This window comes from Scyliorhinus torazame, chromosome 2 (assembly GCF_047496885.1).
Source record: "Scyliorhinus torazame isolate Kashiwa2021f chromosome 2, sScyTor2.1, whole genome shotgun sequence".
Taxonomy (NCBI): domain Eukaryota; kingdom Metazoa; phylum Chordata; class Chondrichthyes; order Carcharhiniformes; family Scyliorhinidae; genus Scyliorhinus; species Scyliorhinus torazame.
Window position 1 is genome coordinate 250,405,630 of NC_092708.1, and position 16,320 is coordinate 250,421,949.

General features: G+C 48.5%; 1 protein-coding gene across 2 annotated transcripts in view; it reads left to right on the forward strand.

The window, feature by feature from the left end:
- Positions 1-16,320, forward strand: part of LOC140397211 (kunitz-type protease inhibitor 1-like) — a 98,285-nt gene that overhangs the window by 63,294 nt on the left and 18,671 nt on the right. Inside the window, exons 3-6 of one of the 2 annotated variants that reach the window (XM_072486138.1) lie at positions 4,436-4,577; positions 6,602-6,772; positions 9,250-9,285; positions 16,179-16,304. In XM_072486138.1, the coding sequence (XP_072342239.1) occupies positions 4,436-4,577; positions 6,602-6,772; positions 9,250-9,285; positions 16,179-16,304 (475 nt within the window). The remainder of the gene's footprint in view (positions 1-4,435; positions 4,578-6,601; positions 6,773-9,249; positions 9,286-16,178; positions 16,305-16,320) is intronic. The other variant, XM_072486139.1, reaches the window with a different exon arrangement.

Genomic DNA, 16,320 nt, shown 5'->3' on the forward strand with positions numbered 1-16,320 from the left:
TGCTTTTACTCCTTTCCAAAATCTGTCTACCTATCTGTTCCTCTATCTCCCGCTGGCTGTTGGGAGGCCTGTAGTAAACCGCCAACATTGTGAGTGCACCCTTCTTATTCCTGATCTCGACCTATATCGCCCCGCTGCCCTCTGAGGTGTCCTCGCACAGTACAGCTGTGATATTCTCCCTAACTAGTAGCGCAACTCCTCAACCCCTTTTGCATCCCCCTCTGCCCCGCCTGAAACATCTAAATCCTGGAACGTTTAGCTGCCAATCCTGTCCTTCCCTCAACCAGGTCTCTGTAATGACAACAACATCATGGGTGGGATTCTCTAATCCCACGGCAGAGTGCCCACGCCGTCGTAAACGCCGTCGCGTTTTAAAACTACTTGAACGGGCCGACCCCGCGACTATTTCTGGCCCCTACAGGGGGGTAGTACAGCACTGCAGCGGTTAACGCCGCTTCCGCTGCTGATCCCGGCACGAACTGGGCGCTACGAAATCCGCGCATGAGCAGTGGCGCTGGCGCTAATGCGCGCATGCACATTGGCTTCCTTCGACGCGCCGGCCCTGACGCAACATGGCGCAGGACTACAGAGGATGTCGCGTAGGAAAGGAGGCCCCCAGCCAGAGAGGCTGGCCCGCCGATCGGTGGGGCCCGATTGCGGGCCAGGCCACATCGGAGGCCGCCCCCAGGGTTGGACCCCCCCCCCCCGTTTTCACGACGGCTGCACGGTCCATCCCGAGCCAAGAATCGGCGGGCCGGCTGCGTAGAGCGCCCCACGACCAGCGCCGTGCCAACCACGCCGGCGCCAATGGCGCCGATTCTCCTCTCTGTGGAGAATCACGTGCCGGCGTCGGGGCAGCATGGCGCGATTCGCACCGGTCGCGGCGATTCTCCAGCCCGGCCCCGGGCTGAGAGAATCCCGCCCCATAGTTCCAAGTACCAATCCAAGCTGTAAGTTCATCTGCCTTACCTGTTATACTTCTTACATTAAAACATATGCACTTCAGGCCACCAGTCCAGCTGTTTTCAGCAACATCTCCCTGTCTGCTCTTCTTCAGAGCCAGACTGGCCCTATTTCCTAGTTCTCCCTCAATATTTTCACCTTCTGACCTATTGCTCCAGTACCCACCCCCCTGCCATACTAGTTTAAACCCTCCCGTGTGACACTAGCAAACCTCGCAGCCAGGATATTTATGCCTCTCCAGTTTAGATGCAACCCGTCCTTCTTATACAGATGACACCTGCCCCGGAAGAGCTCCCAGTGGTCCAAATAACTGAAACCCTCCCTCCTACACCAGCTGTTTAGCCACGTGTTTAGCTGCTCTATCTTCCTATATTTAGCCTCACTGGCACGTGGCACAGGGAGTAATCCTGGGATTACAACCCATGAGGTCCTGTCTTTTAACTTTTTGCCTAGCTCCCTGAACTCCTGCTGCAGGACTTCATCCCCCTTCCTGCCTATGTTGTTAGTACCAATGTGTACCACGACCTCTGCCTGTTTGCCCTCCCCCTTCAGGATGCCCGCTACCCATTCTGAGACATCCTGGACCCTGGCACCAGGGAGGCAACATACCATCCTGGAGTCTTTTTCACGCCCACAGAAGCACCTATCTGTGCCCCTGACTATAGAGTTCCCCACTACTCTTGCTCTTCTGCACTTTGAACCTCCCTGCTGAACATCAGAGCTAGCCGTGGTGCCACTGCTCTGGCTGCTGCTCTTTTCCCCTGATAGGCTATTCCCCCCAACAGTATCCAAAACGGTGGGGGACAATCACAAAGGATTGTATTCACTAGAGTTCAGAAGAATGAGAGGGGGAATCTCATAGAGACCTATAAAATTCTAACAGGACTGGACAGGGTAGGTGCAGGGAGGATGTTCCCAATGGTGGGTGAGTCCAGAACCAGGGATCACAGTCTGAGGATACGGAGCCAGATCATTTAGGACAGAGATGAGGAGAAACTTCTTCTCCCAGAGAGTTGTCGGCCTGTGGAATTAATTGAGGCCAAAACATTGTATGTTTTCAAGAAGCAGTTTGATTAGCGCTAGGGCGTAGGTGATCAAAGGATATGGGGGGAAAGCTATTGAGTTGGATGATCAGCGATGATCATAATGAATGTGGAGCAGGCTCAAAGGACAGAATGGCCTCCTTCTCCTAATTTCTATGTTATTGCTCTTTAACATCTCTGTGACACTGGACATAGTCAACCAAGCCTATTCTTCATTGTCTTTTTTCCCCGGTCCACCTCCCAGAGATGTGTGGTAACCCTGGTCATGCTGCACCTTTGCTTCACTTCAGTGCTATTATCTACATCCCTAGTCCTTCAGCCCACCATTGATGGCCATGCCTTCAGCTGCTGGGGCCTTTAGCACTCGAATTCGCTGACTAAATCCCTCTGGAATTCCCTGACTAAATCTCTCCACTCCACCATCTCCATTACCTCCTTAAAGATGCTCTTTGAAACCTATTTCTTTGACTTATTGTTTGGTCACCCCTCCTGTGTGATTCAGTCATGTGACTCAGTGTCGATGTTAGACTGCACATGCCCCCGTGAAGTATTTTTACTGCTTTGAATGTGCTGCGCTTATGACCTCGGCAGAGACCAGTAATTTTTAAAATTCTTTCATGGGATGTGGGTGTCACTGGCAAGGACAACATTTGTGGCCCACCCCTAATCACAGTTCAGAGTCGACCACATTGCTGGGGCTCTGGAGTCACATGTAGGCCAGACCAGGGAAAGATGGCAGATTTCCTTCCCTAAAGGACCTGAGTGAACCAGGTGAGTTTTTACAACAATTAATAATGGTGACCTTGGGTCAGCACGGTGGTGCACTGGTTAGCACTGCTGCCTCACACCGCCGAGGACCCGGGTTCGATCCCGGCCCGAGTCACTGTCCGTGTGGAGTTTGCACATTCTCCCCGTGTCTGCGTGGGTCTCACCCCCACAACCCAAAAAGATGTGCAGGATAGGTGGATTGAGCACGCTGAATTGCCCCTTAAATGGAAAAAAAATAATTGGGTACTCTAAATTTATTTTTAAAATGGTGCCCATGACAACCAATTGTCACTTTCAATTCCAGATTATTGATTGAATTTAAATTCCACCACCTGCTGTGTGGGATTTGAACCAAAATCCCAGAGTATTGGCCTGGGCCTCTGGATTACTATCCAGGAAAATTACTACTACGCCACCATCTCCCCATGAATAATAATAAATAATGCTCATAACTGTATCCTATCTTAATCAGTTATGTTGAAGATATTCAAAGTACAACATCCATGGTTACTTATACTTGAAACAAAAACTTATGAACTCAAATTTTCTTCCATGCCCAATTGACCGACAAAAATTTCCAGTCAGCTACTTATCACAAATTGGGAGATTAACCCCTTGATCTGGGTACTGTTCTAAACATTCATATCAGGGTTGAGATTTCTTCCATAGAATCCCTACAGTGCAGAAGGGGGCCATACGACCCATCAAGTCTACACCGACCCTTCAGAAGCATACCCTACCTAGGCCCATTTCCCAACCTATCCCCGAAACCCTGCAGATTGACCATGGCCTATCCACCTAACATGTACCTCCGTGGGCCTTCCATTTACTTCTCTCTTTCCCCCCCCCGCCCCCCAGCATGACTATCCCCTATCCCAGAAGTTCAACTCACTGTTTCCTCCTTCAGTTATGAAGTGTTTTAAACCCCTTTAGGCAACACAAAAGAATTCTATTTTTTTTAAAAACCGGTTTTAAAAAAGAGACAGGCTGTTGAAGCTTTTCATCTTGCACTCATCAGGATGGATTTGCAAGCATACCAAATCTGTTGTTGCCTTTGAGATTTGGTATTCTTGTAGATCTGGCCTGATGAGTCCAAGACGAAGAGCTTCAATGGCATATCTCTTTTTTTTTTTCAGCAGTGCTCAAGATCTGTACTACCAGTTAACTATTCAAAACCTAATTCTTTAAAGGAACCATCACCCCCAAAAGCGTCTGTCTTCTGGGGAGTTAGTGGTACTGTCACTGGACTGGTACTGCTCTGGAGACACTGGTTCAAATCCCATCATAAACTGAAAGGAATTGAAAGCAAAGATAGTCTGGGTAAGGGTGGTCATGAAACTATCACCATTTGTCGTAAAAACCCATCTGATTCACTCGTGCCCTTCAGAGAAAGAAACCTGCTGCCTTTACCCTGGTCTGGCCTACATGTGACTCCAGACCAAAAGCAATGTGGTTGACTCAGCTGCCCTCTGAAATGGCCGAGCGAGACACTCGTTTCAAGGGCAGTTAAGGATGGGAAACAAATGCTGATCTTGCCAGCGATGCCCACATCCTAGGAAGGAATAAAAAGACATGCAAGTTGTTGTTTCCTGACACTAAGGAGCACGATTGTACAGAAAGTGTTGGCTCAGTTCTCACTCTCGCTCTTTCTCGCTTCTCAGAAAACAAAAAATCCGGATGAGAAGGTGGTGTCGAATTTGCAGGTTGGAAATTATGTCTTTCAGTTGACCGTCACAGACACAGCTGGTCAGAAGACTATGGACAACATGACCATCATTGTCCTCTCGCTTGAACAATCCGATGGTGAGCACATTTTCCAGCTTGAGTGTATTCTGACTGAAAGGGAGTTTATTCACACCTCCCAAGTAGTCCTTGTCATAATGGAAAAGCAAAGAAGTTGTGTTCAACCTGTTGGACCACACTAGGATTACAGGGCACAGATCTGATCTCCATGTCAGTGGTGGGTGGGCCATATGCAGGGTACTGAGTGCGGCCCACGGGACATCTTGATGACCGTTGCCCACATGCAGGGTCGCCACATTCCACTGATTTCCATGTGTGTAGTTTTTTTACTACCGGTATGACTGCAGTGATAGGCAGGGGACCGGTTTTAGCTCACTTGGTTGGACAGCTGGTTCATGAGCAAGACCAGCAGCGCCGGTTCAATCCCCGTATCGGCTGAGATTATTCATGAAGAGTCTGCCTTCTCAAACTTGCTCCTCGCTTGAGGTATGGTGATGCTCAGGTTAAATGACCACCAGTCAGCTCTCCCCCTCAAAGGCGAAAGCAGCCTATGATCATCTGGGACTCTGGTGACTTTACCTTGTGCGCGTAAAGCAAGGGCAAGTGAAATGAGGGGCATGATGATTGCTCACAACGTTGACTCTGAGAGTCGTGCATTCCCTCTGCATCCAAAGTGTAAATATTTCTTTTGTTTTTGCCATTTGAAGTTGATGGTTTTGTTAACATATACATTATTAAGCATTTTCTATACCTCGTTGTGAAGTATTTGTTGTGTAATAAATGTATTCCATCTTATTCATTGAGCTGTTGTTAGTGAACAAGTCTGATTGCAATCATGCAGCCGCTGAGGTGAAGGAGGGCCACTCAGATGGCCCACTCACTAGCCGAGATTGTCCATCGCCATTCTGTTATGAAAAGGATGTGCAACCACTGTTGATGACGAAAACGTGATTCACAAGAGCGATACCAGAACTGAGAGGTTTACACAGGAAATAGCAAGCAGGTTGGGTGCTTTTCACTAGAAAAGAGAAGTTAAGAGGTGACCTTCAAGCAGTGTTTAAAATTTTTGAAGGGGCTTGATGGGATCGGTGTGGAGAAGATATTTCCACTTCATGGGACGATCAAAACCAAAGGTCAATAAGTAATAAGAGCCAGGTCAACACGGTGGCACAAGTGGTTAACACTGCTGCCTCACAGCGCTGAGGATCCGGGTTCGATCCCGGCCCCGGGTCACTGTCCATGTGGAGTTTGCACATTTTCCCCATGTCTGCGTGGGTCTCACCCCCACAACCAAAGATGTGCAGGTTAGATGGATTGGCCACGCTAAATTGCCCCTTAATTGGAAAAATGTAAAAAGAAATTAGTATGAGAGTCCAAATCCACCAATCACTAACAGCTACACCAACAGGTTAGCAAAGCCATTAAAAATAACGCAAACCAATCATTAGGATCGAATTGAAAAGTAGGGAAGTTCGAATTGAAAAGTAGGGAAGTTATGTTAGAACCTGTATTGAGTCTTGGTTAGACCACAGTTGGAGCACCTCGTGCAATACTGTTCACCATGTTATAAAAGGGATATGGAAGCAGAACTGTTGAAAGTATAAATATCAGGAAAGGATTGACAGGCTGGGCCTGGTTTCTCTTGAAAAATGAAGGCTGAGGGCGTGACCTAATTGAGATCTTAAAAAAATTATGAAAGGTTTTGATCGAGTGGATGGAGAGAGAATGTTTCCTCTTTTGGGGAAAGAGCGTAATGAGAGGCTGTCAGTATAAGATGGTCACCAAGAAATCCAATTGAGAATTCTGAAAAAACTTATTTACCCAAAGAGTGGCAGGAATCTGGGACTTGCTCCACAGGGAGTGATTGGAAGCGAATAGATGCATTTTAAGAGGAAGCTAGATGAGCATTCGAGGGGGAGGTGAGACGAGAGGGTTCCAATGGTCGTTTCTGATGAGAAAAGATTGGAGGAGGCTCGAGTGGAGTACAAACATCGACAGGAACTGGATTCTGAGCTGCCCTTTCTACGTAATTCCCCGCTGTAGGTTGCCTGCCAGTTTTAACCTCTGCTTCTTCATCCTTCTAGAATACTGCTTGGTGGGTGAAAAGGTGGGGCCTTGCCGTGGGGCCTTCCCTCGCTGGCATTACTCAACTGACCGGAGGACCTGCGAGATATTCACCTATGGTGGCTGCAAGGGCAACAAGAACAACTATGTGGATGAGAAGGAATGCAAGCAGGCATGCGGCGGGGCCAAAGGTCAGTGGACTTTTGGGATGGCGAGCATCAGTTTGCAGTATCCTGAGGTTCGTAGGACACCTTGGAACCTGTACGTGCTCTGAGGGATTGAGTCACACAGCTCCTGGCTCCAAACTCCAATTTTGGTCGGCTGACTCGAGGGAGTCCTGCGATTCGCCCTAAAAAGGGGGCAGGGGGGAATTATCAGCCAGTCCTGCCTGCTTTTGCAACCCTTGCTGAAAAGAATGCTTTGTGGAATGTTAGATGAGGAAGAATTTGGGGAGGAGATAAGTGGTGAGATCTGTGATGCCCTCTACAGTTGAATAGCCCCCCACCCCCACCTCCACCCCCCAGGCACCCTGTCATGTATAGACCTTTGATAGTTGGAGGAAGTAGAGAAGTGATCTGCCTGTTCGTATGGGAAAAATGCCCCAGCTACAAGGCACAAGTTCAGGAAAAATGCAGAGGCAATTGCCAGATGCAAAGTATTAGTTGAAGTCAACAGAAGATGTTGGTGGGACTCTTGTGTCTGACTTTCAATCTATTCATTATTGAGGAGTTGCCATCGTGATTTTTGCTCTTTAAGATGAGCTGTGATTAAAAACTTGGCAAACAGAATGCCACGCATGTCACACCTTGGATACACCGTGTCAACATTCCATTCTGGTGTGCGCTATCACATGTATCAACCTGGAAGTGTCCAGGGCACTTGAGAAGCTCTGACTGAGAGCTAACTTGGTGCTGGTGCAGTGAGGAGCAGCCAGTCTTGTCATGTCATAAGGTCCCTTCCAAAACTCCCGATGCACAGGAGACCAGGTTAACGTCAGGTAGTTCAGCCAGCTCACGTGGCTGGAGTTGCAGCTGTACCACAGACTTAAAAAACCATGAGTGCATCTCATCACAGTCGAAGCATTCGAGAGGTTATTGGATGATTACTTGAATAGGAACAATGTGCAGGGCACGGGGAAATGCAGGGGAATGGCACTGGGTCATTGGATCGGATTGGATTTGATTATTGTCACGTGTACCGAGGTACAGTGAAAAGTATTTTTCTGCGAGCAGCTTAACAGATCATTAAGTACATGGGAAGAAAAGGGAATAAAAGAAAATACATAATAGGGCAACACAACATATACAATGTAACTACATAAGCACTGGCATCGGATGAAGCACACAGGGTGTAGTGTTAAGAAAGTCAGTCCATCAGAGGGTCATTTAGGAGTCTGGTAACAGCGGGGAAGAAGCTGTTTTTGAGTCTGTTCGTGCGTGTTCTCAGACTTCTGTATCTCCTGCCCGATGGAAGAAGTTGGAAGAGTGAGTAAGACGGGTGGGGGGGATCTTTAATTATGCTGCCCGCTTTCCCCAGGCAGCGGGAGGTGTGGATGGAGTCAATGGATGGGAGGCAGGTTCGTGTGATAGACTGGGCGGTGTTCACGACTCTCTGAAGTTTCTTGCGGTCCTGGGCCGAGCAGTTGCCATACCAGACTGTGATACAGCCTGATAGGATGCTTTCTATGGTGCATTTGTAAAAGTTGGTAAGGGTTAATGTGAACATGCCGAATTTCCTTAATTTCCTGAGGAAGTATAGGCGCTGTTGTGCTTTCTTGGTGGTAGCGTTGACGTGGGTGGACCAGGACAGATTTTTGGAGATGTGCACCCCCAGGAATTTGAAACGGCTAACCATCTCCACCTCGGCCCCGTTGATGCTGACAGGGATGTGTACAGTACTTTGCTTCCTGAAGTCAATGACCAGCTCTTTAGTTTTGCTGGCATTGAGGGAGAGATTGTTGTCGCTACACCACTCCACTAGGTTCTCAATCCCCGCCTGTATTCTGACTCGTCGTTATTTGAGATCTGGTCCACTATGGTTGTATCGTCAGCAAACCTGTAGATGGAGTTGGAACCAAGTTTTGCCATGCAGTCGTGTGTGTACAGGGAGTACAGTAGGGGGCTAAGTACGCAGCCTTGCGGGGCCCCGTGTTGAGGACTATTGTGGAGGAGGTGTTGTTGTTCAACAGGTGTTGAGTCATGATGCTCGTTTGGAGAGTCCGTGCAGATATGATGGGCCAAATGGCCTCCTTCTGCAACATTACAAATCTGTGATTATGTAGGAGGTTGTGCCACTTCCGACAACTTTCCAATTGAAAGTGAAGGGAAACCTTTCAATTAAAGAGGGGCAGCATGGTAGCACAAGTGGATAGCACTGTGGCTTCACGGCACTAGGCTCCCAGGTTCCCGCTGGGTCACTGTCTGTGCGGAGTCTGCACATTCCCCCTGTGTCCTCTGGGTGCTCTGGTTTCCTCCCACAGTCCAAATGCGTGCTGGTTAGGTGGATTGGACATGATAAATTGCCCTTAGTGACCAAAAAGGTTAGATGGGGTTATTGGCTTACAGAGTGGAGTGAGGGTTTAAGTGGGTCAGTGCAGACTGGATGGGCCGAGTAGCCTCCTTCTGCACTGTATGTTCTATGATCTAACTACTTTTCTCATTTCTTCCAGCTGATTCCAAGTCTTCAGGCAGATCAGGCTTGCCACGTGAGTATATGAAACCGTACCCCCCCTCCTCACACTGTAAGGAAAAAACTTGCATTTACATATTGCCTTTCATAACCTGAGGACGTCCCAAAGTATTTCAAGGTCAATAAAGTGGAGACACTAAAATAGTGTGGAAAATATGCACACTGCAAGCTCTGACACGAATGGCTGGCTAATCCTTTTTAATTGTTGGTCAGTGGATACATTTTGGCCAAAGAACAACAAAGAACAAAGAAATGTACAGCACAGGAACAGGCCCTACGGCCCTCCAAGCCTGTGCCGACTATGCTGCCCGACTAAACTACAATCTTCGACACTTCCTGGGTCCGTATCCCTCTATTCCCATCCTATTCATATATTTGTCAAGATGCCCCTTAAATGTCACTATCGTCCCTGCTTCCACCACCTCCTCCGGTAGCGGGTTCCAGGCACCCACTACCCTCTGTGTAAAAAAACTTGCCTCGTACATCTACTCTAAACCTTGCCCCTCTCACCTTAAACCTATGCCCCTAGTAATTGACCCCTCTACCCTGGGGAAAAGCCTCTGACTATCCACTCTGTCTATGCCCCTCATAATTTTGTAGACCTCTATCAGGTCGCCCCTCAACCTCCTTCGTTCCAGTGAGAACAAACCGAGTTTATTCAACCGCTCCTCATAGCTAATGCCCTCCATACCAGGCAACATTCTGGTAAATCTCTTCTGCACCCTCTCTAAAGCCTCCACATCCTTTTGGTAGTGTGTCGACCAGAATTGAACACTATACTCCAAGTGTGGCCTAACTAAGGTTCTATACAGCTGCAACATGACTTGCCAATTCTTATACTCAATGCCCCGGCCAATGAAGGCAAGCATGCCGTATGCCTTCTTGACTACCTTCTCCACCTGTGTTGCCCCTTTCAGTGACCTGTGGACCTGTACTCCTAGATCTCTCTGACTTTCAATACTCTTGAGGGTTCTACCATTCACTGTATATTCCCTACCTGCATTAGACCTTCCAAAATGCATTACCTCCCATTTGTCCGGATTAAACTCCATCTGCCATCTCTCCGCCCAAGTCTCCAAACAATCTAAATCCTGCTGTATCCTCTGACAGTCCTCATTGCTATCTGCAATTCCACCAACCTTTGTGTCGTCTGCAAACTTACTAATCAGACCAGTTACATTTTCCTCCAAATCATTTATATATACTACAAAGAGCAAAGGTCCCAGCACTGATCCCTGTGGAACACCACTGGTCACAGCCCTCCAATTAGAAAAGCATCCTTCCATTGCTACTCTCTGCCTTCTATGACCTAGCCAGTTCTGTATCCACCTTGCCAGCTCATCCCTGACCCCGTGTGACTTCACCTTTTGTACTAGTCTACCATGAGGGACCTTGTCAAAGGCCTTACTGAAGTCCATATAGACAACATCCACTGCCCTACCTGCATCAATCATCTTTGTGACCTCCTCGAAAAACTCTTATCAAGTTAGTGAGACACGGCCTCCCCTTCACAAAACCATGCTGCCTCTCACTAATATGTCCATTTGCTTCCAAATGGGAGTAGATCCTGTCTCGAAGAATTCTCTCCAGTAATTTCCCTACCACTGAAGTAAGGCTCACCGGCCTATAATTTCCTGGATTATCCTTGCTACCCTTCTTAAACAGAGGAACAACATTGGCTATTCTCCAGTCCTCCGGGACATCACCTGAAGACAGTAAGGATCCAAAGATTTCTGTCAAGGCCTCAATTTCCTCTCCAGCCTCCTTCAGTATCCTGGGATAGATCCCATCAGGCCCTGGGGACTTATCTACCTTAATATTTTTTAAGACACCCAACACCTCGTGTTTTTGGATTTCAATGTGACCCAGGCCATCTACACACCCTTCTCCAGACTCAACATCTACCAATTCCTTCTCTTTGGTGAATACTGATGCAAAGTATTCATTTAGTACCTCGCCCATTTCCTCTGGCTCCACACATAGATTCCCTCCCCTGTCCTTCAGTGGGCCAACCCTTTCCCTGGCTACCCTCTTGCCTTTGATGTACGTGTAAAAAGCCTTGGGATTTTCCTTAACCCTATTTGCCAATGACTTTTCGTGACCCCTTCTAGCCCTCCTGACTCCTTGCTTAAGTTCCTTCCTACTTTCCTTATATTCCACACAGGCTTCGTCTGTTCCCAGCCTTTTAGCCCTGACAAATGCCTCCTTTTTCTTTTTGACGAGGCCTACAATATCTCTCGTTATCCAAGGTTCCCAAAAATTGCCGTATTTATCCTTCTTCCTCACAGGAACATGCCGGTCCTGAATTCCTTTCAACTGACACTTGAAAGCCTCCCACAACATCCGCCCCCAATCTATGTTCTTCAGTTCCCGCCTAATATTGTTATAATTAGCCTTCCCCCAATTTAGCACATTCATCCTAGGACCACTCTTATCCTTGTCCACCAGCACTTTAAAACTTACTGAATTGTGGTCACTGTTCCCAAAATGCTCCCCTACTGAAAATTCTACCACCTGGCCGGGCTCATTCCCCAATACCAGGTCCAGTACCGCCCCTTCCGTAGTTGGACTGTCTACATATTGTTTTAAGAAGCCCTCCTGGATGCTCCTTACAAACTCTGCCCCGTCTAAGCCCCTGGCACTAAGTGAGTCAATATTGGGGAAGTTGAAGTCTCCCATCACCACAACCCTGTTGTTTTTACTCTTTTCCAAAATCTGTCTACCTATCTGCTCCTCTATCTCCCACTGGCTGTTGGGAGGCCTGTAGTAAACCCCCAACATTGTGACTGCACCCTTATTATTCCTGATCTCTACCCATATAGCCTCACTGCCCTCTGAGGTGTCCTCCCGTAGTACAGCTGTGATATTTTCCCTAACCAGTAGCGCAACTCCGCCACCCCTTTTACATCCCCCTCTGTCCCGCCTGAAACATCTAAATCCTGGAACGTTTAGCTGCCAATCCTGCCCTTCCCGCAACCAGGTATCTGGAATGGCAACAACATCATAGTTCCAAGTACTAATCCAAGCTCCAAGTTCATCTGCCTTACCCGTAATACTTCTTGCATTAAAACATATGCACTCCAGGCCACCAGACCCACTGTGTTCAGCAACTTCTCCCTGTCTGCTCTGCCTCAGAGCCACACTGTCCCTATTCCCTAGTTCTCCCTCAATGCTCTCACCTTCTGACCTATTGCTCCCATGCCCACCCCCCGCCATACTAGTTTAAACCCTCCCGTGTGACACTAGCAAACCTCGCGGCCAGGATATTTATGCCTCTCCAGTTTAGATGCAACCCGTCCTTTTTATATAGGTCACACCTGCCCCGGAAGAGCTCCCAGTGGTCCAGATAACGGAAACCCTTCCTCCTACACCAGCTGTTTAGCCACGTGGGAGAACCAAGGATTCTTAAGGGGCTTGACAGAGTAAATGCTGAGAGGATATTTCCCCTCGTGGGAGAGGCTTGGATCAGAGGTCATAGTCTCAGAATAAAAGGGTGCCCATTTAAGACTGAGATGAGGAGGAATATCTTCTCTTGAGGGTTGTGAGCGTTTGGAACTCCTTGTCACAGAGAGCTGTGGGGCAGAGGCATTGAGTATGTTTAAGGCTGAGATCGATAGATTGTTTTTTAAAATAAATTTAGAGTACCCAACTATTTTTTTTCCAATTAAGGGGCAATTTAGTGTGGCCAATCCACCTAACCTGCACATCTTTGTGTTGTGGGGCTTTACCAGGATGTTACCTGGTCTGGAGGGTGTTAGCTATGTGGAGAGGCTGAATAGATCCGGACTGTTTCCACTAGAACGGCGGAGGTTGAGGGGGGATAGAGGTCTACAAGATTATGAGAGGCATGGATAGAGTGGATGCACAGGCATTCTTTCGCAGGGTGGAGGGGTCAGTCACCAGGGGGCATAGGTTTAAGGTCCATGGGGCAAAGTTTAGAGGAGATGTGTGAGGCAGATATTTTACACAGAGGGTGGTGAGTGCCCGGGACGTGCTGCCAGGGGAGGTCGTGGAAGCAGATACATTAACGGCGTTCAAAAGGCATCTTGACAAATACATGGATAGGATGAGTATAGAGGGATATGGCACCAGGAAGTGCTGAGGGTTTTGGCCAAGTGTGGTAGCATGGCCAGTACAGGCCTGGAGGGCTGAAGGGCCTGTTCCTGTGCTGTATTGTTCTTAGTACTTTTGGGGAAATGCAATAGGGCTGAATTTAAAATGTTGAGGACTGAGAATGGATTTGAAAGGTGAAAAAATAATCTCATTAGAAGGGTCACATCTCGGTGCACATTCTCCCCGTGTATGCGTGGGTTTCACCCCCACAACCAAAAAAGATATGCAGGGTAGGTGATTGGCCATGCTAAATTGCCCCTTAATTGGAAAAAAAAAGAATTGAATACTCTAAATTTATGAACGAAACAAAAAGATTCACATCACAGTGAGTAGGATTAGTACAGAGTGGGAAGTTCCAGGACACAGTACTGGGACATCCACACTTTGAATAAAGGATAAGACTGGGATGATGACGAGGAATGTCTTCACTCAGGTAAATCTTTGGAATTCTCTACTCCAAAGACTGTGGAGACTCAGTCATTGGATATGGAGATTGATAGATTTCTACGTATAGAAGGATAAGGGATAGGGCGGAAAATGGCATTAAGGCTGTGGATTAGCCATGGCCTAGTTGAATGGTGGGGCAGGCTCGAGGGGCTGAATGGCCTACTCCTCCTATTTCTATTGTTCCTATGTTCCGATTTACACAAGTGATTGGGACTCAGAAGGCTCAATGCAAAATTTGCAAATACCAAAATGAGATAGGCAGTGGAATGGTAGGCAGCAGCTCAGGAGTTGATTGAAATGTTGAGGTTGTTGGTATTCTGGCAGATTAAATCCCATCCCAGACTGGTGCAAAACCTTACACCTCGGAAAGTTATCAGCGATGCACACCATTGATTGGTGTTGGCACAAGCTGAGAATGAAGTTGAAAGGACCCTGGCAGACTTGCCGCTCAATGTGTCTGATCAACGTCATGACACAAGTTACTGAGACAATTTTAGAAAAAGGAAATAAGATACTGAGGTTAGTTTCTGAAGGGATTGTTATGAAAAACAGAAGTTGCGTTATAACCTTGGTTAGATCACACTTGGAGAACTGTACACACTTCTGGACTCGCTGGAGAAGACACAAGGAAAAAGATATGGTTGATACCAGTGCTGAGGGGTTCCACCATTCAGGAAAGACTGATTAGGCTGGGGCAAATTTCTTTCGAAGACTGAAGACCAAGAGGTGGGCTAATAAAGATCTTTAATTAGTTGGTTTGCAAGGTAGGTGTAGAGAAGGTGTTTCCACTTGCAGGGGAGAACAAACGAGAAATCTTCCATTGCTAAATAAATACATAACAAATTTAGGGTAGACCCTGGGCGGAATTCTACGCCCCCCCCCCCCCCCCCCCCCCCCACACGCCGGGTGGGAGAATCGCCCGGGCGCCGCGCGAGTCCCGCCACGCCGTCCCGACGCCCGCACGCGATTCTTCCACCCGCCCCAAAAACGGCGCGGCGCGAATCACGGCTGGCCGCTGGGAGAATCGCCGCTTGCCATTGGTAATGGGCGAACGGCGATTCGGACGGGCCAAGCGGCCTGCCCAACACGACAGGTTCCTGCCGGCGCCATCCACACCTGCTCGCTGCTGACGGGAACAGCGCGGGAACGCTGGGGGGGGGGGGGGGGGGGCGGCCTGTGGGGGGGGCGGGGGGGCGAGGGGGTTCCTGCACCGGGGTGGGGGCTCAAAAGGGGTCTGGCCCGCGATCGGGGCCCACCAATCAGTGGGCCGGCCTCTCTGAAGGAGGACCTCCTTTCCTCCGCTGCCCCGCAAGATCAATCCGCCATCTTCTTGCGGGGAGGACAGCAACCGCGCATGCGCGCGTTATGTCATTTACGCGGCGCCAGTCGCGTCATTTACGTGGCGCCGCCCGGCGCGCGTAAATGATGCGGCGCCGCTCCTAGCCCCCCGGGGGTGGGAGAATAGGGGGCTGAGAACGGTCTCCGACGCCAGAGTGAAACACTCCGGTTTTCACTCCGGCGTCAGGACTTAGTCTCCCGATGGGAGAATTGCGCCCCCTTTTACCCAGGGAATGGTGAGAGCGTGGAACCCATTGCCACAGGGAGTGTAGATAGATGCATTGAAAGGGAAGATCGAAGGAGAAAGTAAGAGAAAGATACGTAGACTGGGTGGGTTCGATGAGAAGGTGAGAGGAGACTTGAGTGGAGCATGAACAGTCGTGCAGACCAGCAGGACCGAATGGCCTGTTTTGTCACTGTTGACTCTATCCTGCTGTGCGTTACATAGTCAGCAAAGCCCATTCCGGTAAAATACAAGTCAGGGGAAGTCCTGATCAGAGGTGCTCTGGTCAGAATGCGCCATGGATATTTTGACCAGTTCTACTCACTGACACACAAGGCACCAATTCAAGGGTTGGAGACAGTTCAGAAAAAGAAATCTCCCTCCCTCCCCTTGTCTCAAAAGTCTACGTTAGGAGGAAAGACTGGAAAGGCTGTTACAGCCTGGAGAGGAAGTTCCTGAGAAATAATCTTGTCAAGATGTGTCAGATAGTATACAGTATGGAAAAGGTGATGTTTCAAGAGGAGAACAAGAAGATACAAATTCAAGCTGATAAAACGTAAATTTAGAACTAATACGAGACGCAAATGAATGAGTCCAATCAAAGCAGGGAGGGGAGAGAGAGCAAGTGGCTCTTCCACTGGAGATACAATGTCTAAACAATATGTTTGTGGCCTCGCTGCTGGTTTGCAGTGATTGAGCAAGCACTGGAACTCCGTTCCTTCGCTGTCGCACTGTCTCTGTTACTGTTGGCTCAGTCTCACTCTTGCCTGTTCACTTCCCCCTCACAGACTGCATGGGGGCCTGTAACGAACACCAGTTCACCTGCAAGGACAAGTGTTGCATCGACAGCAACCTGGAATGCGATGAAATTCCCCATTGTGCTGATGCGTCAGATGAGACAAGCTGCAAACAATGTGAGTACGGCCCTCC